Source organism: Oncorhynchus keta, chromosome 18, assembly GCF_023373465.1.
Source record: "Oncorhynchus keta strain PuntledgeMale-10-30-2019 chromosome 18, Oket_V2, whole genome shotgun sequence".
Lineage (NCBI taxonomy): Eukaryota > Metazoa > Chordata > Actinopteri > Salmoniformes > Salmonidae > Oncorhynchus > Oncorhynchus keta.
Window position 1 is genome coordinate 22,369,469 of NC_068438.1, and position 22,610 is coordinate 22,392,078.

Below are 22,610 nucleotides of genomic sequence, written 5' to 3' on the forward strand. Positions count from 1 at the left end.
CCAGAGCCGGGGCCCCCACAGAGGTAAGAACACATATAACACTCCTCCTAACATATTCACACCGCACTTTACAGCCACTCAGACTCAGACGGGCCTGTCACAGCACCCTGCCTTATTAAGGGAAGGGAAGTACGGGGGAGACGAGAGCTATTTGAGTTAGAGAGTAGGAGGTGGGCATAGTCAGAGAGAAGGCTAGGAGAGGAGAGGAGGAAAGGAGAGGACGAGAGGAGAGAGTAGTTTCTGCATTTAGAAGATTGGTTTGTGTTTTTCATGGTTTGAATTCCCTGCGGACTGTTTTTAATTTAGCCAAGAATCCCAGTATATAAACTATCATTTTGGAGCCATTGTGAAATTGCATTACGGTAGACTACCACTCGAGACTGAATTAGCCCATTGTTTTCAAGTCAACCATCTTGGGATAAATGAGGTTTGAATGTGACATGGATGGAGTGGGAGATTAACTAGGGGCATAATAAACAAGAGGAATCGATGTGAGGAGTCACAATCGGTACTCAGTGAATGTCACATACTATACGAGATGTGTGTGTGTCAGTGTGTCTGTGTGCATAACTGCATGTGTGTTTGCATTATGTAAGCATTCTGCATGTCTCTATCTTGTCACTATAGGCTTCCAACCTCACAAGGTGAATCCAAACCCCCCACCTCCGCACCTTTCCCTGGTGTTGAGCCTTTTCATCTTGTTGTGGAAGTGCTAACTCTCAATGCCAAAAGGGCAGACAGATGCCCCGGGCCGGAAGGGAGCTGCTGTCCCTGAATCTCTGTCCTCAGCACACAAAGGTGATGTCGCCTGGGGAATATGGCTCAGTACGGGAAGAGCTGTCAAGAGTAACAGGAGAACACCTGGGATTACTGTCAACTGCCTACAAGGCAGTCTCCTCCTTTTCCTCTGTCCCTCCCTTCTCTCCCATCTATCTACCTCCCCTCCTCTCCCCTGTCTCAGAACATCTATGGCATGGCCATTTACATTGACCTTTAAACTCCAATTAGCCACTTAATCAGAAATGAATTATGAATATTCCAAAAACCAACCGGGCTTAGGTTGCTTGTCTCTTTCACCTCATTATCATCCGGTAATGGCTGGCCCTGCATCACATGTCCATTACAAAGGCAGGAAGATGATGTTTACTGAAGACCCAGGTGAATCTAAAGGGCAGACTGAGATAGGGGAGAATTTTGTAGATTTGTTTTCCACTTCTGCTCCCAGTTAAAATAATACTGTGGATTAAATAATTCCAGAAAACTCTTCAGACTGCATTACCAGGAGAATGTTTGACTTCATACTGTAGGAAGGGAACGTCCACTTTTGGAAGCCATGCAGAGCCCTCTGCCCTAATCTGGTGTGAAATGGTTGACAGGGAAGCGCGAAAATGGCTTCCGGAGTATCAACAGTTCATTAATACCAGTCAGAGCTGCTATCGTCACACACACACACAAACACACTAACACACACACACACACACACACACACACACACACACACACACACACACACACACACACACACACACACACACACACACACACACACACACACACACACACACACACACACACACACACACACACACACACACACACACAAACGAACTCACACTCTCTCTGTAATTATTTGTCATCCTCTGTTAAGTGTCATGTTGTTGAATAGTGCCAAATGCTTCCATGGTAACAACATCATGTATCGGCCCTATGATTGGATGAATCTCCTTTTGCTAAAGGAGGTGTTTGGCATGCACTGCCAGCGTCAGAGGTGTGTAGGATAGCAGTCTACTGATTGAGCCTCAGCTCTCCAATGAGAGGTAGTGCTCCGTCAACTACCTGAGATGCAGTCTCATATGGACAGGGTCAGATAGACTAAAAATAGACAAATCCGTCTGCTCGAAAGGTATTGATTGCCCTACCCTGATTTGTATCAGCGGGTATGCTAAAAAGGGGAGAATAGAGAATCGATGTGTGTGTATTAGTGTGCATGGGTGAATGTGTGCGTCTGTGTGTTTTATTTAGATTTTTGGATTTTATCAACCTTTTAATATCAACCTCATCAACAGTGACAGGAAGAGAGTCTTAAAATAGACATTTTTAAACAAGCGTCAGATTAGGATTGGCAACACTGTTCTCACCCTGGATGCACTTTCTGTTTTTCAGGCATCTTAGAAATATTTAAGGGATCCGTCTTTATGTTTTTGCTCTACTCTATATTCTCCTCTGTACTCCTCTTTACCCAGCCCTACTGATACCTAGTCCACAACCACAGGAATACTTTGCTTCACAATAAATTGTAATGCAATCATGACAACATGTTAGGAGAATATTATGTTCTATTCAAATGGCCTCTTTAAATATAAGTCACAGAACAAGTCCCCTCATTTGGTCTGGCTGGCTGAATGTTCTGGTCTGGCTGTCTGAATGTTCTGGTCTGGCTGTCTGAATGTTCTGGTCTGGCTGTCTGAATGTTCTGGTCTGGCTGTCTGAATGTTCTGGTCTGGCTGTCTGAATGTTCTGGTCTGGCTGTCTGAATGTTCTGGTCTGGCTGTCTGAATGTTCTGGTCTGGCTGGCTGAATGTTCTGGTCTGGCTGGCTGAATGTTCTGGTCTGGCTGTCTGAATGTTCTGGTCTGGCTGTCTGAATGTTCTGGTCTGGCTGTCTGAATGTTCTGGTCTGGCTGGCTGAATGTTCTGGTCTGGCTGTCTGAATGTTCTGGTCTGGCTGTCTGAATGTTCTGGTCTGGCTGTCTGAATGTTCTGGTCTGGCTGGCTGAATGTTCTGGTCTGGCTGTCTGAATGTTCTGGTCTGGCTGTCTGAATGTTCTGGTCTGGCTGTCTGAATGTTCTGGTCTGGCTGGCTGAATGTTCTGGTCTGGCTGGCTGAATGTTCTGGTCTGGCTGTCTGAATGTTCTGGTCTGGCTGGCTGAATGTTCTGGTCTGGCTGGCTGAATGTTCTGGTCTGGCTGGCTGAATGTTCTGGTCTGGCTGGCTGAATGTTCTGGTCTGGCTGTCTGAATGTTCTGGTCTGGCTGGCTGAATGTTCTGGTCTGGCTGGCTGAATGTTCTGGTCTGGCTGGCTGAATGTTCTGGTCTGGCTGTCTGAATGTTCTGGTCTGGCTGGCTGAATGTTCTGGTCTGGCTGTCTGAATGTTCTGGTCTGGCTGTCTGAATGTTCTGGTCTGGCTGTCTGAATGTTCTGGTCTGGCTGTCTGAATGTTCTGGTCTGGCTGTCTGAATGTTCTGGTCTGGATGGCTGAATGTTCTGGTCTGGCTGTCTGAATGTTCTGGTCTGGCTGTCTGAATGTTCTGGTCTGGCTGGCTGAATGTTCTCCACACATAAAGTGACAGATGGGTATTTAGAGTCAGATACTGTGCTGTGTAAATCCATGGTGATATCAAATCATTGTTCTGAGGAGGCTTTGCCTCAGGGCACTGTCTATGTGATTTCAGCTCTGGCCAGACTGCTGTTTGTCCTTCAGTGACAATGACAGACATAAATTCCCCCTGACTGTGAGTCTAGACCTCTGCTGAAGGTATCTAGAATGGTGACTGGTGAAGTCTAGGAGATGATATTATCTCTCTAGACAGGGACACATCTCTGGGTGAAAAACCATCTCTGACAGAGAGATAGTCATGGAGGGCCTCTTGATGCCTGAGAGGTTGATAGTTGGTTATTTGATCAGCTTGTCTCTCTGGTGCTGCTGAGAGCTGACTGAGTGGGAGCTGTGAGGCTGAGCTGAGTTCCCTAGCACCCACACACTGAACCCTGGGAGTAGGCAGGGCAGGACTGGAGACTGAGAGCTGACTGACTGAGAGCTGACTGAGTGGGAGCTGTGAGGCTGAGCTGAGTTCCCCAGCACCCACACACTGAACCCTGGGAGTAGGCAGGGCAGGACTGGAGACTGAGAGCTGACTGACTGAGAGCTGACTGAGTGGGAGCTGTGAGGCTGAGCTGAGTTCCCTAGCACCCACACACTGAACCCTGGGAGTAGGCAGGGCAGGACTGGAGACTGAGAGCTGACTGACTGGGGCCACATGTGTTTTCCTTAGTCCTTGACATTGTGTTCTACTGGGCTCATTATTGGTAAATCCTATCTGTTGTCTCCTCCACCATGCACTGCCTGTACTGGAAAACAACAGGGCCAACTCAATAGGCAATGTGCTACTACTCTGGCACGTAATTAGAGATGATTTACAGAGCGTGATTACTCTATGTTACAGAGTTTGATTGCTCAAACAATTATCTCTGTATATTCTGTGGTGATGGAGCTAAATGATGAAGGAAGCGTTGGGCTTTTGTTTGTCTTAGATGCTGTATTTGAGAGGGAGAATTATCACAATTTTCCAATAATTAGCATACATTCAAGAACAGAGTACAGTTAGGCAAGATCTACAATGTTTTGTACTCTCAAAGTACATTCGTTACAGTATCTGAGTCTGAGCTGTGCTTTATGTTGATGCAGACACATTTCCCAATTAGATATTTTGTAACAACCTTGTCAATCTGAATCTGAATGTCTTCTTTATGCAAAGGATGAACACAAATGAAAAGTACAAACTAACATGCCTGGGGAAACCTGTGGGTATAGTGAATACAGAATGTCAATGGACAAGAGGGGTGTGTGTGTGTGTGTGTGTGTGTGTGTGTGTGTGTGTGTGTGTGTGTGTGTGTGTGTGTGTGTGTGTGTGTGTGTGTGTGTGTGTGTGTGTGTGTGTGTGTGTGTGTGTGTGTGTGTGTGTGTGTGTGTGTGTGTGTGTGTGTGTGTGTGAGAGTGTGTGCGTGTGTTGATGTAGGTGAGTGGGTGAGATTGGGAATGTGTAGAGACAGGAAAGTCTCAAAATGGCCAAGGAAAGCCTGTATCCAGCCCCCCTATAAGCCTGAGTGACATGCACCAGCAATTATAGCACATCACAGCAGGGTATATACAGTCGACATCACACCTCCCTCTATCTATCGCAGCACTACTCTGACACATCTCCCCAGTGTCTGTTCCATGGATGACTGGGTATGGAGAGAGAGAACGCGAGAGAGAGAGAGAGAGAGAGAGAGAGAGAGAGAGAGAGAGAGAGAGAGAGAGAGAGAGAGAGAGAGAGAGAGAGAGAGAGAGAGAGAGAGAGAGAGAAAAAGAGAGACAGACAGATAGAGAGACAGACAGAAAAAGAGAGACAGCAAACGAGACAGACAGAAAAAGAGAGACAGAGACAGAAAAAGAGAGAACAGAAAAAGAGAGAACGAAATAAAGACAGAGAGACAGAAAAATGAGACAGAGAGAAAAAGAGAGACAGAGAGACAGAAGAAGAGAGACAGAGAGATCAATCCAGAGACAGACAGCGATAGAGAGACAGACAGACAGACAGACAGACAGACAGACAGACAGACAGACAGACAGACAGACAGAGACAGACAGCGAGAGATGGTATAACCTGCATAGTAATCAGAACCCACCAGCTGCGACACTGCAACCCAGGGAAGCAGGGAGGGTAACAGACCACTAGCACTGAGCAAGAGGGCCACACACACAGGGATTAGTAATAGGGACAGAAACCAAAAACAGGGACAGCAGACTCAGACACACATGCTGTTCACACATAGATAGGACTGGCATGGCACACCTGCATCACTTTGCATACATAGATAATGTACTACACATCTAGACAGAGAACATTTCCACATCATGTCGGCTTATTGACCAGATTTACTTTGGATTCCATACAACATCAACAAAACTCAGATCAGGTTGGTTGGCTTACTACTCTGGTGCAGCTATATACAAATCATCAATTGGTTGAAAAAAGGTGTGAAATGCCAATACCCATGATGACCTGTTCAGGTCCAGTCCATTACTTGGCAGTCAGTCTCATAAGGCCATCCTTCCTAATCTTGTCTCGTTAACTCAACTATTGGAACATAAGACAGGGATTCTGAGGCTAATCACATGGTAATAGTTACACAGCTAGTCACAACTTCTCGTCAACCTGAGGAGTGTTTCTGCTGTCATCGTGTCACTCCACACAGTTACTCACTTTGAATGGGAAATGTGTCACACACCAAATGTCAGGCCGGATGCATCAGCCAGGCTCCCCACAATGTGTTGTTCCAGGCACATATCTCAAACCCACCAAAGAACCTCTGAATTGTTCCCGTAAAAGCTGACTGATGCCTCATCGACAGTCTTTTCTGACTGGGGGGATTTTGGCATACTGTGAAATCTATATTTTTTCCATGAACTTTCATGACACATCATCCCCCAAACCCAATATCTCAAATGAAGAACTACAGTAGTTTACATGACTTCAAAAGCAAGAAAGCATATTCAAGAGAAATTATTTAAATTGTCATTACATTTTATTGCAAATGTACATTTGTTTCTTGGCCAAACTATCTTGGTCATTCTTGTAAAGTATTAATGCCATGCGTGTTATGTGAAGTGTTTTCATTGTGGGTTAGTATCCTGCACAGCAAATACACCTGTAAAGTGTACCACAGTAATAGCCACCCAATGACCATGAGAAGCATTTACATGACCATGAAAACGAAACCTTACAGACAGTATGCGGAGTGGCCTGGTGTTCAGCCATACATTATACACTAAAACACTGTTCTAAATTACTCAGAGTTAAACTACATATGTAGGATCTTAATTTGATCACCCTGTTGCAGGATAACTGATAAATGTAAAACTTGTGTTGTATTTGAGGTTCAAAAAGGCTTCTGAAGTTTGTCATTTTCCCTTTGAAATGTGACTTGATTTTCACTTACGAAAAATGTCTGTAACCTACATCTGTAACCTCCTGTTTTGTGTGGATGGGGTACTCCATCTCCAGACTCAACAGTGAGTTCCTAGCTAATCTGTTTCTACGAGTCTGTTCAGTTCATGATAATGGTCAGGGTACTTGAAGCACAGACATTTAGTTACTGGCTATGTGAGTTCATCATTGAGATGTCACATCTCCAACCCTGGATCAATAATCAATCTGATGATGACTGTCAGGGAGAGCTACAGTGGTGCTGAATGCATTAATAGAGGAGTTGAGAACAATGCATAGGCAGTGACACATAGTTGAAAGCCAAACAGTGGCCTTTTATTGATGCTGGGTGAAATGAGGGGCACCATTTTGTCAGAAGTATAATGAAGAAAGATTGTAGAAATGATGTTTCTTCAAATGCATAATCTTCATATTGAAACAATCAAAGGAGTCAAATGTTCAAGAGAGCAAAACATCAGAAAGATTACATCAAAACTAACAGATCAATTACAATGGTATTACTGTGGCATTAACATTGCTTTGTCCATTGCTACTCATTGCAACAAATTCAATGAGAATATGGAAAATGCGTGTGTGTGTGTGTGTGTGTGTGTGTGTGTGTGTGTGTGTGTGTGTGTGTGTGTGTGTGTGTGTGTGTGTGTGTGTGTGTGTGTGTGTGTGTTGAATGACAGGGGGATAGACAGAGTTCAATTTGTGTGCTTGTGTGGTCGGGAGTGGTTCAGGTCGTGACATTGTCAGCATAACTCAATGTTTGAATTCTATGTAGTCCTCAATCACTATATAAAGTCAGGAGTGACTGTCAATGTAAGAGGAAAATATTTGTTCTGCTTACTGACCACCAAAAAATACCCTCCATGAAGCCATATACAGTGCCTGTCTTGTCCATATCACCTAGCCAGCCCTAGATCAATGCCCAAGAATGCAATAACCAGAGCGCACATAATGCTTATCCGAGAGACAGAGACCCGGTACAACTCATAAACTGCACTGCGGCATCAGCCGTTAATATCAAGTATAGTATTCGTGATAGGCTAAGTCTGAATATTTCATTCCTGCCAGGCTCGCGCACACCGGGCTTAATGTTATGCAAATCTGGAAACCAAATCGTCGTCGCAATAAATTGTCACGTTCTCGCTCAATACCTGCAAGAATCATTAGCCTACCATGCTGGTGTATCATCATAACATATTTTTCATCACCGATAGCAGCAGACATGATAACACCTGGTAAACAACTAACCATTTGCGCACTATTCAGTGGAGGAAAATTGATGGTGAATTTACGGAACAAGCACAGGGTGTTGTTGGCACAATAATAACTCATTGCTGTCAGTCGGATTGATGACAATAAAAAGTTCAAGCACTTACCCCCTTTGAACATGGTGGAAGATGTGTCGTCCTCAGTCTTTTGAAAATCGTCTATTCTTGTATTCCAGACTAAACGTGCGCTCTCTAGTTTCGAAGTTATGAAAATAAAAGTTTAAAATGTTTATTTGTTTTATGATGGGTCTAATGTAGCTCCTCTTGTCGCCGTGCCGTCCAGCCAAAACATTCAGTTGTGATGTATAAAATTGTCAACGAACGTTAGTCTCCTCTCATCCCGTTGAGTAGGCTGGTCTATGGGACGGACTTTTTCAAGCAGGATTTGGAAAATACGCAAGGGTAACGTTACGCATTGCGAAGAAATGCATTGAAAATGTCCTTTCAAAAGCAAAATAACTCTGGTGTTCGGCTTGTGAGATGCCCCTTACAGATCGTTTCAACCCTTGATAACCATCATTTTTACACTCACTTTAAATGAACGCAAAACATCTATCACCATGTTTTGGGCAAAACGACTGCGCTCACAGCCTCCAAATATAGAGTTAATAATTTTAAAAGGGCAATCTAAATTCCTTCTCGAACGAAGTCGGATGGATCATATCATATTCGTTCAAATCTTTCATTAACAGAAGTTATTTAGATTCACATTTCGTCTCTGAAGTCGGATTAGGCGCTGGGTCCTCAAATCCTGATTAAAAACGTGGACTTTGATGAGTTTCGTTCCATATAAATCCCTCCAGTAATATATTCCCGCGCTTTCCCGTAGTGTTTGGGAGCTGCAGTAAAATTCCTACCGTTCTCCGGTCTTATCTGTGAGGACCTTTCAATTTACGCCTCTTCCTCAGAGAATGCAGACTTTCGCCATTCTGCGCTCAATGTAGACTATAGAAAGTAGAGCTGTGGGTCCACTCTGGCTCATCACTGCACCCTCTCGGTCCGTCTCTATGTAGGCTCGTTCCGTTATCTACGGTGTCTGCTGGCAAAGTCTGAATGTTCAGCACTCCACTTGAAGGGAAAACATTACAAATATCGTATTATTACATACATTCCAATTTCGTGTTTAGAGGGCAATGTCATTCACATAAATGAACAGTGTCAAATAAAACACACAATAATTGATGTAACTCAATTGAATAACTTATTTTCTTCAAATCTGTTAGCCTAATCAGTAAGCTCCTTCATTTGCTGCAGGCTCTGAGAGATGGTGGAATTTGGTTTAGAAATGTGGCCATGGCCACTAGTGTGCCAATTCCTTGGCCATATCTCTCTTTCTTTCAGGGAAACATTTGTAGCTCCGTTTATACGTTTTTATATTTTGGTAAGAGCACAGTGTAGACCTACCTACCCTTTAATGATGTTGGCTGTTTATCTGTCATCCAATTGGCCCAGAGCGCACTAGCCCTAAATCAGATAGGGACTTGTTGGTGGTTACTGAAAACATGATGAATTGATGGGGACAATTTCTCAACTATACAAGTAATGTATACGGATGTAACAGCCCACTGTTCTTCTTATAATATTTGAAGAAAATATATGGTGTTATTGATATTTCTTACTGATAGCAAAGGTGTAATACTGTAAAAGGCCTATTCAAGATTTCATGAGAATTTACATTTAAAGATCTCAGGCTTCAAGGTTCCAAGATTAGAGCTAATACAATTAGATACGGGTTAATGGTTTCACATGGCTAGGGAGGATGTGCATGGCAATCAATAGAAATAGAAACAACAACATTTGAATGAAATGTCTTTCCTGGCAGAGAGCACAGTGAGATTCAGGGTGGTGAATATAGACCATAGAATGAGAATGATCCTTCTATGGTACAGATGGCCAGCTGCTAGATCTGTGAAGGTGGAGACCAGCACAGTACTGTATGTGTTGTGTGTACTGTGCTGCTGGTGCCCTGTGCCATAGTGTGGCTGTGGTGGTAGTTTTCCCAGGAGGAGAGACTTTCACAGCCAATTAGTCTCAATGGTTACTGTTGCTATGGTAAGAGGACTCATAACAATGGTTGCAGATAGAAGATAACACTCTATCTGGTCAGGATCATGAACCTTCAAACTGGCCACACACTGGTTTAATCAACATTGTTCAATACAATTACGTTGAACCAAAGTGGAATAGACGTTGAATTGATGTCTGTGACCAATTGGTTGTGACCCTACTTAGAACTACAACTATGCAACACAATTCATGGAAGACTTACTTCAATAGCATGGAAGAAAATGCAACAGCAAGCAGGCTTCAATTGTCATAAACATTTTCTTTCAAGAAATGTAGCTTGCTGTAGGCCTATTTTACATACTAAAGTATATGTAGGCCTACAGAGATGCATACACTTGAGACAACAACACTGTAAGAAAGAAAAAACCAACAGGGAACATGGGAAATGTTGCTAAATAAGGCAGTGTTGTTTTCACTGCAGCTATTTCAATCCTCTCAATTATTTTAGGCATGATATTTTGTGAGTCATTTCTGTCCCTTCCCTATCTCATTCATAGCCAAATTCTAACTGAACAGCAATGGCACAGACAGGAGGTGAAAATTAATGGGATCTAGTCATACAGATGTAGGATCTTAATTTGATCACGTTTGTGTTGCTGAAAATGTTCCTGCAAGACAGGAAATTAAAACTTGTAGTGTATTTTAGTTTTAAAGGAGCTTCTAAAGTTTGTTGATTTGTCCTAACGAAAACATGTATTTTATAATGTCCATTACAATCCACATAATAATTATAATTTCCTGTTGCTGCAGGATTATTTTCCTGCAGTGCAGTAGCAAATTGGCTCAAATTAAGATCCTACATCTGTAACTTCTGATGGAGCGAGAGATGACAGTATGCTTACAACAGTTTGAGTTGATAATGTTGCTAAGAATGAAGGTTACTGTTAATTAAAAATCTATATTTTTTATTCAATTCTGAACAAATGCAACATTTTCTATCATTTCGTGTATATAGAGATTCAGAACCGGCAGGTAGCCTAGTCGTTAGAGCGTTGGATTAGTAACCGAAAGGTTGCAAAATCGAATCCCCGAGCTGACAAGGTAAAAATCTCTCGTTCTGCCCCTGAACAAGTCAGTTTAGACACTGTTCCTAGGCCGTCATTGAAAATAAGAATTTGAATTTAACCGACTTGCCTAGTTAAATAAAGGTACAATTTTCTAAAAAAAAAAAACAGGACAGCGATGCACTGCTGATTATCTCACATCGATTGTTCCGCCTGCAACGATGGCACTCTGCAATTGATTACTGACGCCTTTCTGGCTCCCCTGAAAACATGGCGGCGCCCACTGTCGAAACGCAAATCGTTCCAGCAAAAAAACGAACCGGTAAGTATGAATCTCTTATATTAACGCTATCACACAATACATAACCGAGTACGTGGTGTATGGGACATGCTTTTAACAAAAACATTATACATTGCCACCATGAATAAGGAATTATGACGCAGATACAACTAGCGACTAGCTAATGCTAATAATAAGGAAAGCTGACTCAAATGGTTTAAAATAGTGATTAGCTAGCTAACTTCCGAATTATATGAAACATAATAGAACACGTTTTTAAATATCTTTAAGGTCCAGGAACTAACGTTTAGCCAGTTAATCATCAGACACTTTCGCCCATGCGCAATTAGACAAAGAGGTGACCTGCCAGGTAGTCTGGCGGGACCACACTTGACAGACAAGGTCACTGTATTAAACCTAAATAAATAACCAATAATTATTGAGGCATCCTTTACAGCAGGGATCATCAACTAGATTCAGCCGCAGGCCGATTTTCTCTTGAGCAGATGGTCAAGGGCTGAATCATAATTACAAATTATGTGTAGACTGCAAATTGATCATAAGAAGCCCAAACATATATATTATTTGACTAAAACATAATAATTTAAAACCGTGCTTACATTTGTATACAATAACATAATGTATATCGCTACTACTTTGGAACAGATTTCCAAAATAAAAATCACTTGCGGCTGGTGTTTTTACATGACGGGTCTTTTATGACCAACAAATAAACACCCCAAAAATAACTTTAAACAAATAAATTCGGCCCTCGGGCCACTAGTTGGGGAACCCTGCTTAACATTAGGTTGCTCTTAGTTATGCTATAATAAAATATAAACTACAACAACATTGTATTAACTTGTTGTTATAGTGACTGGATTAAAATAGCATATGGAGGTGAGTGGTTTTGTAATTAGGCATATACAAGAGGAATAGGGATTGTGCAACTTCAAAGCAATTACTAAAATAATATGTAACACCTCGTATATAATAATCATAACAGACTATGCCCCTACACCGTATTTGATCTGAAGCCTCCTGTCTTGTCTGTGTTTGTCAACTATCTCCCACAGTACAATTATTTGATTCTTACCCTAGTACGAGGACCACGGCGGGTGGCCAATCAAATTCCTGATGAAATCCTGCAAGACCCAGAGTTACAGGAGGCTATCCACGCTCTGCCTGCAAATTACAACTTTGAGATCCACAAGACAGTCTGGCGGGTGAGACAGGCCATGTCTAAGAGAGGTAAGCGCAGAATAGACCTATTACATTTCTACTATCTATTAGGCTAGGATAATATACTTTATTGGGCTAGGATACTATACTCTATTAGGCTAGGATACTATACTCTATTAGTCTAGGATAATATACTCTATTAGGCTAGGATACTATACTCTATAAGGCTCGGTTAATATACTCTATTAGGCTTGGATACTATACTCTACAAGGTTAATATATTTCTTACACTATTACCTTACTGGAAAAGACTAATGAGGTGTGTATCAGTTCCTGACTAATGTATTGCTATTGGGTTGTGATGGTGATGAGGGGTTATTGGGTTGTGATTGTGATGAGAGGGGTTGTGATGTTGATGAGGGGTTATGAGTTGTGATGTTGGTGAGGGGTGAGGTGTTATTGTTGATGAGGTGTTATTGGGTTGTGATGTTGATGAGGTGATATTGGGTTGTGATGTTGATGAGGTGATATTGGGTTGTGATGTTGATGAGGTGGTATTGGGTTGTGATGTTGATGAGGGGTGAAGTGTTATTGGGTTGTGATGGGTTGAGGGCTTATTGGGTTGTGATGTGTTATTTGGTTGTGATGGTGATAAGGGGTGAGGTGTTATTGCGTTGTGATGGTGATAAGGGGTGAGGTGTTATTGCGTTGTGATGGTGGTGAGGTGTTATTGGGTTGTGATGAGGGGTGAGGTGTTATTGCGTTGTGATGGTGATAAGGGGTGAGGTGTTATTGCGTTGTGATGGTGGTGAGGTGTTATTGGGTTGTGATGAGGGGTGAGGTGTTATTGCGTTGTGATGGTGATAAGGGGTGAGGTGTTATTGCGTTGTGATGGTGGTGAGGTGTTATTGGGTTGTGATGTTGATGAGGTGTTATTGGGATGTGATGTTGATGAGGGGTTATTGAGTTGTGGTGAGGGGTGAGGTGTTATTGCGTTGTGATGGTGGTGAGGTGTTATTGGGTTGTGATGTTGATGAGGTGTTATTGGGATGTGATGTTGATGAGGGGTTATTGAGTTGTGGTGAGGGGTGAGATGATATTGGGTTGTGATGGTGATGAGGTGTTATTGGGTTGTGATGGTGATGAGGGGTGAGATGATATTGGGTTGTGATGGTGATGAGGGGTTATTGGATTGTGATGAGGGGTGAGTTGTTATTGAGTTGTGATGGGTTGAGGGCTTATTGGGTTGTGAGGTGTTATTGGGTTGTAATGTTGGTGAGGGTTTATTGGGTTGTGAGGTGTTATTTGGTTGTGATAAGGGGTGAGGTGTTATTGGGTTGTGATGTTGACGAGGGGTGAGGTGTTATTGGGTTGTGATGTTGTTGTTGGGTTGTAATGGTGATGAGGGGTCAGGTGTTATTGGGTTGTGATGTTGATGAGGTGTTATTGGGTTGTGATGTTGATGAGGTGTTATTGGGTTGTGATGTTGATGAGGTGTTATTGGGTTGTGATGTTGATGAGGTGGTATTGAGTTGTGATGCTGATGTTGTGATGGTGATGAGGTGTTATTGGGTTGTGATGGTGATGAAGGGTTGTGATGGTGATGAGGTGTTATTGGGTTGTGATGGTGATGTTGTGATGGTGATGAGGTGTTTTTGGGTTGTGATGTTGATGAGGTGTTATTGGGTTGTGATGGTGATGAAGGGTTGTGATGGTGATGAGGTGTTATTGGGTTGTGATGGTGATGTTGTGATGGTGATGAGGTGTTTTTGGGTTGTGATGGTGATGAGGTGTTATTGGGTTGTGATGGTGATGTGATGGTGATGAGGTGTTTTTGGGTTGTGATGGTGATGAGGTGTTTTTGGGTTGTGATGTTGATGAGGTGTTTTTGGGTTGTGATGGTGATGAGGTGTTGTGATGGTGATGAGGTGTTATTGGGTTGTGATGGTGATGAAGGGTTGTGATGTTGATGAGGTGTTATTGGGTTGTGATGGTGATGAGGTGTTATTGGGTTGTGATGGTGATGTTGTGATGGTGATGAGGTGTTATTGGGTTGTGATGGTGATGAGGTGTTATTGGGTTGTGTTGGGTTGTGATGGTGATGAGGTGTTATTGGGTTGTGATGGTGATGAGGTGTTATTGGGTTGTGATGGTGATGTTGTGATGTTGATGAGGTGTTATTGGGTTGTGATGGTGATGAGGTGTTTTTGGGTTGTGATGGTGATGAAGGGTTGTGATGTTGATGAGGTGTTATTGGGTTGTGATGAGGGGTGAGGGACCCCACTTTCACCTCTGCAGCTTTTGACTTTCTCCCTGTCACTCGTTGAGTACCTGCATTCCCACTGCACTGTGCACTCACACATACAGGTCACAGTGATGGCACTCCCATCTGACAATCACACCTGGAGTGCTAGAATGGAGAGGAAGGGGGATAGGGGGAGCGATGAAGAAAATAGCAGCATTCAATATGTATGGTGTGAAACATGTTCACTTAATTAAAGACACGTGGGAGTAATCCACCCAACTCTGCCAACAATCTGAAGTCAAATATCCACCCGGGTGTTACTGAAAGAGCCATGCCAAAACACTGATCCCCTGTTGATGGAAATGACAGCCAACAACAAGTGTTGCATACTGTAAAGGGTTTACAGTCTAGCTATGTAACAGGTGTTTGGTGTGCAGGGAGAATGGGGTGGTCTATGACTGGTCCCCATGGTCGGGGTGAGATGAGATTTGGTGTGACTCAGTCTGCCTGTCTCTCGAACTGCCTCCCCAATGGCCCCCTATTCCCTATACAGTGCACTACTTCTGATCAGAGCCCTATAGGCACTATTGGGGATAGGTGGCATTTAGGATTCAGCCTCTGTCTGTTCTGTGTTGGTTTCATTAGAGAGCTTTCTCTCTCTGGGCTTGCAGGGCCAAAGATCACCTTATCGACTCTGTTGCACTCTACCCCTCTCTCTCCCTCCATCTCCCTCTGAGTCCATCTGTTTCTGCCTGGGCTTTGAACCCCTTTCACTCAGCCTCTCTCATTCATTCTCAGTTGAATTGGCCTCTTTGTTTTGGTCTTTTCACTTCCTGTTGGAATGGAATGAAATTAAGCAAGCAAACACCATTGTTTTTACTGCCCAGCCTCAATTGTTGAGTGTGAACCGATGCAACAACTAAGTTAGCATACATTTGGTTCTGGAAAGTTACCATAGCTCCTAAGAAACGTCAGATATTTCAGATTTGACATTCGGACTATTTTCATGGTCTGAAAATGAACAGAATTCAGACCGTTTGCTATGAGACTCGAAATTGAGCTCCGGTGTAACCTGTTTCCATTGATCATCCTTGAGATGTTTCTACTTGGTAAATTCAATTGATTGGACATGATTTGGAAAGGAACACACCTGTCTATATAGTGCAGTTGACAGTGCGTGTCAGTGCAAAAACCAAGCCATGAGGTCAAAGAGTTGTCCATAGAGCTCCGAGACAGGATTGTGTTGAGGCACAAATCTGGGGAAGGGTACCAAAACATTTCTGCAGCATTGAAGGTTCCCAAGAACAAATTGGCCTCCATCATTATTAAAAGGAAGAAGTTTGGAACCACCAAGACTGTTCATAGAGCTGACTGCCTGGCCAAACTGAACAATCAGAGGAGAAGGCCCTTGGTCAGGAAGATGACCAAGAACACGATGACGCGATGTCATCTACAAAATTGCTTCCAACACTCTACTCAGCAAACTGGATGCAGTTTATCACAGTGCCATCCGTTTTGTCACTAAAGCACCTTATGCTACCCACCACTGCGACTTGTATGCTCTAGTCGGCTGGCCCTCGCTACATATTCGTCGCCAGACCCACTGGCTCCAGGTCATCTACAAGGCCATGCTAGGTAAAGCTCCGCCTTATCTCAGTTCACTGGTCACGATGGCAACACCCATCCGTAGCACGCGCTCCAGCAGGTGTATCTCACTGATCATCCCTAAAGCCAACACCTCATTCGGCCGCCTTTCGATCCAGTACTCTGCTGCCTGTGACTGGAACGCATTGCAAAAATCGCTGAAGTTGGAGACTTTTATCTCCCTCACCAACTTCAAACATCAGCTATCTGAGCAGCTAACAGATCGCTGCAGCTGTACATAATCTATTGGTAAATAGCCCACCCATTTTCACCTACCTCATCCACAGTTTTTATTTATTTACTTTTCTGCTCTTTTGCACACCAATATCTCTACCTATACATGATCATCTGATCATTTATCACTCCAGTGTTAATCTGCAATATTGTAATTATTCCCCTACCTCCTCATGCCTTTTGCACACATTGTATATAGACTCTCCTTTTTTTCTACTGTGTTATTGACTTGTTAATTGTTTACAACATGTGTAACTCTGTGTTGTCTGTTAACACTGCTATGCTTTATCTTGGCCAGGTCGCAGTTGCAAATGAGAACTTGTTCTCAACTAGCCTACCTGGTTAAATAAAGGTGAAATATTTTTTTTTTTTTTAAATCATGTCTGGATGAAACCTGGCACCATCCCTATGGTGGAGCATGGTGGTGGCAGCATCATGCTGTGGGGATGCTGTAATGTAACAGAATGTGGGCGAAGTCAAGGGATCTGATTACTTTCCGAATGCACTGTAGGACATTTTGCAGGAGCAACATCATGTTGGACATCAGGTAGCCTATTGGTTAGAGATTTGGGCCAGTAACCGAAAGGTTGTTAGCTGGAATCCCTGAGCCAACAAGGTGAAAAATATGTTGATGTGCTCTTGATGGAAGGCACTTAACCCTAATTGATCCAGGGTTGCCGTTGATAATGGCTGACCCTAGCCGTGACCCCACTCTCAGGTTGTCTCAGGGGGGGAGTTGTGATATGCAAAAAACACTTTTCCAATGAAATAGGACAAATATTAATAGCAACCAAATTATTATATTACATACGTTATTGTTAAATAATACTGCCAGTTTAACTGATCGCATTCTTTATCATACCTCAATTCCTCTCTGTTGTCCTTGTTTTTCATCTAGGTGTTTCCTGTGTGCTAAATTTCCGTGCCTGCAATCGTCTCTTTCTCACGACAGTTGTTCATCCTTGCACACTGAATTGTACCTGTGAAAGTGGAAGGCAGGAAACAGAGGCAGGGCAAACTGAACAGAGAGACCAAACAACCTTGTTTGTCTGGAGGAACCATGAAAATGTTTCCCTCGGGGCTGTGAAACAAACACCGAGAACTGTTTCTCTCAGAAGAGACACAACAGCATCGCAAATAATCAAAAGGTTAGCAGTAGCACTCGCAGAGACTCGTGATTTCCCTCTGGTCTTCTCGTTTAACGCTTCTGAATTCTTTCCATTTTACATCTACAGAATTCTACAGATGTTTTTTGGGAATGTTTAAGGAAGTGAAGAGTCTGGGAGAAGCTTCAGTAGAGCAGCCAGACACTAACTGCAGACAGAGGTGGACCAGTTTTCTGCAGCAGCACAGCTCTAAGTGCAGACGGTGTGCCCCACAGTATAGTGTAACCCTAACGACTACGCTGAAGAAGTACAGAATGTGAACAAACAGATGCACCTGCCAGTCCACACTGTTATAGAACGCTAATACTATTCTAGACACAGGTCAAATCTGAAACAGTACACATCTCCGTGCTGGGGCCTGACTAGAGAGGATTGGGGACTTGGAAGAGAGCTGGGTTTTTTAGCTCCTCAGCTGACCTTTTTCTCCGTTCACTAACTAAAAGTCGTTGCTGTACCAACTCTCTGTGGACACCTCCCAGACAGAAACATCCCTTTCTGTCAGGCAGTACAGCCACAAGTGCAGAGTGTCTCTCCAGCTAAATGTACAGAGTCATTTTATGTCCCTCTGCACGTGCAAGATGTTTCTCCTTATGACACATGACAGCAGACCGTGCACTGGCTGACAGGCTGACACTCAAACCAAACACAGACTATCATATGCGTCGGTTGATAGTGTGAGTGGGGGAGGGGGTGAATGACAAACACACAAGCATCTTTTACATTTGATTTGTGTTAATGCTCCTGTGACATTCGTAGACTTTTCAGCTCACATGTGTACACACACACACACACAAATGCTTCTAAACGCTTGTGCAGAGCTTGTGCAGCACCTTTAGCAGTGAGAGCAGATGGAGAGAGAGCTCTTGGTTTCTGTCAGGCAGGGCTGTGGTGAGACTTAGAAACCTTTTTTGGTTAGTAAACTCAGGTAATGACCTGTCTCTGTCTGGCTACATGGTGCACAGTGACCCCTTAACCTTTCATCAGAAAGACACACGCCTCTCCTCCATCCATCACACTTCAGGTACATCCTTTCCTTCACTCAGTGTGCTTTTTATTTTTCCCAGGCTATTTTTTATGGTTCAGTGTTGCCTACAGTCCTGTTTTTGTTGTTTCTCTTTGCTGTAGGAACCCACTGCAGTATGTGAACATGGGCCTAATGAAATATTTATCAACACTGCAGTCTGTGTCCATTCGCTGTAGTCACATGGTTTATCAAGGTGATGTGTGACAGGGAAACATTGTCAACACTCTCTTCCTGCTTTATCTAAAGTGAATTTAATCACACCCTCCAGACAGTCCCTCCAGACACTGCTGAGCTCCATGAGTCTGCTAGATCCAGCCCACTGATCTTAGTATGCGCTGTGAATGGAGAGTGGGTTACCTTTGATGCAGGAATACATTGAAAGTTTTCCTTCAATTACTGCAAATGACATCGAATCAAAGGGGATTTGTGAAGCAGAGTACAGTGGACGGACGGCTTGTATACAAGTCTGAAATATCACACTGTGATATATTCGCATTTCAGTAAAGAAAGGCTAAATGTTAATTCATGCTAAGGACTTTACATAAGTATGCATAGCACAATATGTAACCACGCCAACATGAAGACATCGGTCTGTTACCAAGACAACAGCTCTGGATAAGCAATTTGCGCAAGGATGAGGCAAGGACTTGATGTGACTAAGAGTAGCTGTTTCTTCATATCCTATCATCTAGATCTCTACATCAGCAATATTTGTGTTACGTCTGAGACGTCATTATGTTTATTTAATGTTTACATTCAAGATGAACCTAAATCATGCACATTCTCAACAATAAAAGGAAATTGGGTGAGACTTAATTTTGAGAGAGCATGCCTTTTGTTTGAGCATTTTGTCTCTGTAAAGTTGTTGGCATCATTCAGAGGTGTGATATTTTGCATCTCAACTCTGGCAGTGAGTCAACCTCCTGATGAAAGCATTTCCCATTGATTCGTCATAGCTGGTGTCACACTCAGAGAAGTTCCTACCGGAAACACACGCTGCCCTCAGCCCTTCACATCCGCAGCAGGACCAATCCTTCCTTTGTGTGATTGCTTGATTCCCATTTCACAGCGATTTGATCCATTTCTCCATGCTCTCTTAATGCCGCATGAGAAGAAACACCACGTTTCCACATGCACAGCGGTCTGCATGGTGAGAGGGATATTTGTGTGTGTGTGACTGTGACTCATGAAGCTATTGGCTGTCATTGAGAGAGACAGGTGGAGAAAAGGTGACTAATGGATTGCTAGGAGAAGAAGGGAAGTGTGAAGGCAGTGCTGATACACTTCCATTTCCTGTAGTGCATCACTCGGTAAGATACGACAACAGTAATGCAATGGATGGGAGAAAATTACCTTGAAATGTCAGCTACCTTCTGTCTCAGTGAAGCACTCTGCAGGGGTAACATAAGCAGCGAGATACGTGTATAGGCTGTCGAGGATGTATTAAATAACGTGGCTGTCACTCCAACTGCAGCTGTGTTTGTAGCTAGGTTGTCCACTTAACCTTACCGCTGACTGTCTGTCTGTCTCTCTGTTCACAGTGGCCCTGCAGCTACCGGAGGGCCTGCAGATGTTTGCCTGTGTCATCGCTGACATCATCGAGAGGTAGGTACAGCTCACACTCGCACCACTCACTGGTGTGTTCAATAAGTGGCAAGTGCAAGTATCACTCATGCTCATTTAAAAATAAAACGGATACTTTTATCCATTTGTTGTTAGCTAAAAACATTGATGCTTCTCCCTGAAACAGACCCCCTTGACTTTGTTGTGTGGAAGTTTTGGTGGTTTTAGGTGGGTGGGTGGGTGAGCAGTCGTCATCCTTGCTGAAGTTGAAGTTGATCTGTGAAGTGTGAACTTGAGCCGGCATGGCCACTCTCTAGTCATTAAGCCAGCCAGTGTTATCATCATTCCCTACCCGCCGCAGCCAGCTCATATCTGTGCCTCAGCAGAAAATTAGACACGATTTCCTCCGCGGACCGAGCGGCTATCAACACTTCACTCATTTACGGTTGGAGGAGAGCACAGCCATTATTCTTGTTAATTACATCTTGCTACAGTCTGCATAGGCCCCTATTGCACACAAACACTCCATCACACAGACACACTCACACAAACTGATGCTGGAACACAAACCTTCCCACAGTTTGGAGTTCCTCGGCATCAGTGGTTTTAATAATTTGTCTTGTATACACTGAGCTTTGGCCTACGTCGTGCCTTAACAAGTTTGTGCAACATTGATAAATTGTTCATAACAAAAGCAGTAATCCATTTTAATGTAGACCTAAAACATGTATTTAAATTGTTGAAAGAGGAGCTCTGTGTGTTGTTTCCTTCATCTTCTCATTCCACCCCTCTCTGCCTCTCTCTCTCTCTGCTGGGACGACTGTAAGGGTTGCTGCATCACTCCACATCCAAAGTGGATTCCTTTCCTAGGTGAACAGTATGTTCAATACTAATGAGGTTAGTTGATAGAAGTGAAGGATAGTGAGCTCGGGAAGGGAAGCTTCCACATGGTTTTCAGTCAGAGCACATATTAGATTTGAGACCGGAAACGTTGTTCTTGGTGTCCCCATATGAAGCCATGCCTGTCATACCACAGTTATGGACCGTTGAGAAACAGGAACAGGGCTGAAAGCTTTGACTTTCTCCCTGTCCCTCTCTTCCCTCAACGTTCTGCTCTCCTCCTCTACCCAGTCCCCCCTTTCCTTTTAACCCCTCTCCATCGCCCCACTAGGTGCCACGCCTTTCTCATTCTGTCTAATCTCTCCTTCACTCCCTGTACGGCCGTCTCTCCTCCTCCTCCTCTACCCAGTCCCCCCTTTCCTTTTAACCCCTCTCCATCGCCCCACTAGGTGCCACGCCTTTCTCATTCTGTCTAATCTCTCCTTCACTCCCTGTACGGCCGTCTCTCCTCCTCTCCTTACCCAGTCCCCCTTTCCTTTTCTCCTGTATTCTGTCTAATCTCTCCTTCACTCCCTGTACGGCCGTCTCTCCTCCTCCTCCTCTACCCAGTCCCCCCTTTCCTTTTAACTCCTCTCCATCGCCCCACTAGGTGCCACGCCTTTCTCATTCTGTCTAATCTCTCCTTCACTCCCTGTACGGCCGTCTCTCCTCCTCCTCCTCTACCCAGTCCCCCCTTTCCTTTTAACCCCTCTCCATCGCCCCACTAGGTGCCACGCCTTTCTCATTCTGTCTAATCTCTCCTTAGAGAGAGAGAGTGGTGGTGATAGGGGCCATGTCTTATCAGCAGCGCTGCTATCAGTAGAACAACTGCCTCTCTCTCGTATCTGGGCTTAAACCAACCCCCTATACACTGTGTCCATCCCAGAGTCCTCTAAATGAATGACACCCCATCACCTTCAACCATCTCAGCCCATTTCAGCTAATGAGCGCAATTAACAGCAGATAATTGTCTTCCTCACCTCCCTCACACCTCTTCCTCCCCCTTCTCTCCTGCATGTCTCACCCCATCCAGATCCTACAGACGAGGGAGCAGTTTCCTCTGTCACCAGTTGTTGTTGTTTGGTTCTTCTCTTCTTTGTGTATAAATAAATCAGCAGCCTCATTAGACTCCCAGGTCACAGTATTTCACTGTGTCCCAATGATCAGGCTAAGTGTTGTAACACTGAAGGCAGTACATTTAGAGAATGGGCTTGGCTCCTGAATAGGGGATCTAGCTACAGAGGGATTGTCCCTGGTCACCATGCTGTATCTGACCTCTACTCATCCTTCTC

At 43.7% G+C, this 22,610-nt stretch overlaps 2 protein-coding genes across 5 annotated transcripts in view; one reads left to right on the plus strand and one right to left on the minus strand.

Moving 5' to 3' along the window:
- Window positions 1–9,049, minus strand: part of LOC118370510 (reticulon-4 receptor-like 1) — a 273,103-nt gene extending 264,054 nt beyond the window's left edge. The window contains exon 1 of the mRNA XM_052467632.1: window positions 8,139–9,049. Within this exon, the coding sequence (XP_052323592.1) occupies window positions 8,139–8,151 (13 nt within the window). The 5' untranslated portion in view covers window positions 8,152–9,049. The remainder of the gene's footprint in view (window positions 1–8,138) is intronic.
- A 2,206-nt stretch (window positions 9,050–11,255) lies between these two features.
- Window positions 11,256–22,610, plus strand: part of LOC118377376 (2-(3-amino-3-carboxypropyl)histidine synthase subunit 1-like) — a 96,684-nt gene continuing 85,329 nt past the window's right edge. For all 4 annotated transcript variants that reach the window (XM_052467633.1, XM_052467634.1, XM_052467635.1 and 1 more), the window contains exons 1-3: window positions 11,256–11,423; window positions 12,483–12,632; window positions 20,418–20,481. In XM_052467633.1, coding sequence (XP_052323593.1) covers window positions 11,372–11,423; window positions 12,483–12,632; window positions 20,418–20,481 — 266 coding nt within the window. In that variant the 5' untranslated portion in view covers window positions 11,256–11,371. The remainder of the gene's footprint in view (window positions 11,424–12,482; window positions 12,633–20,417; window positions 20,482–22,610) is intronic.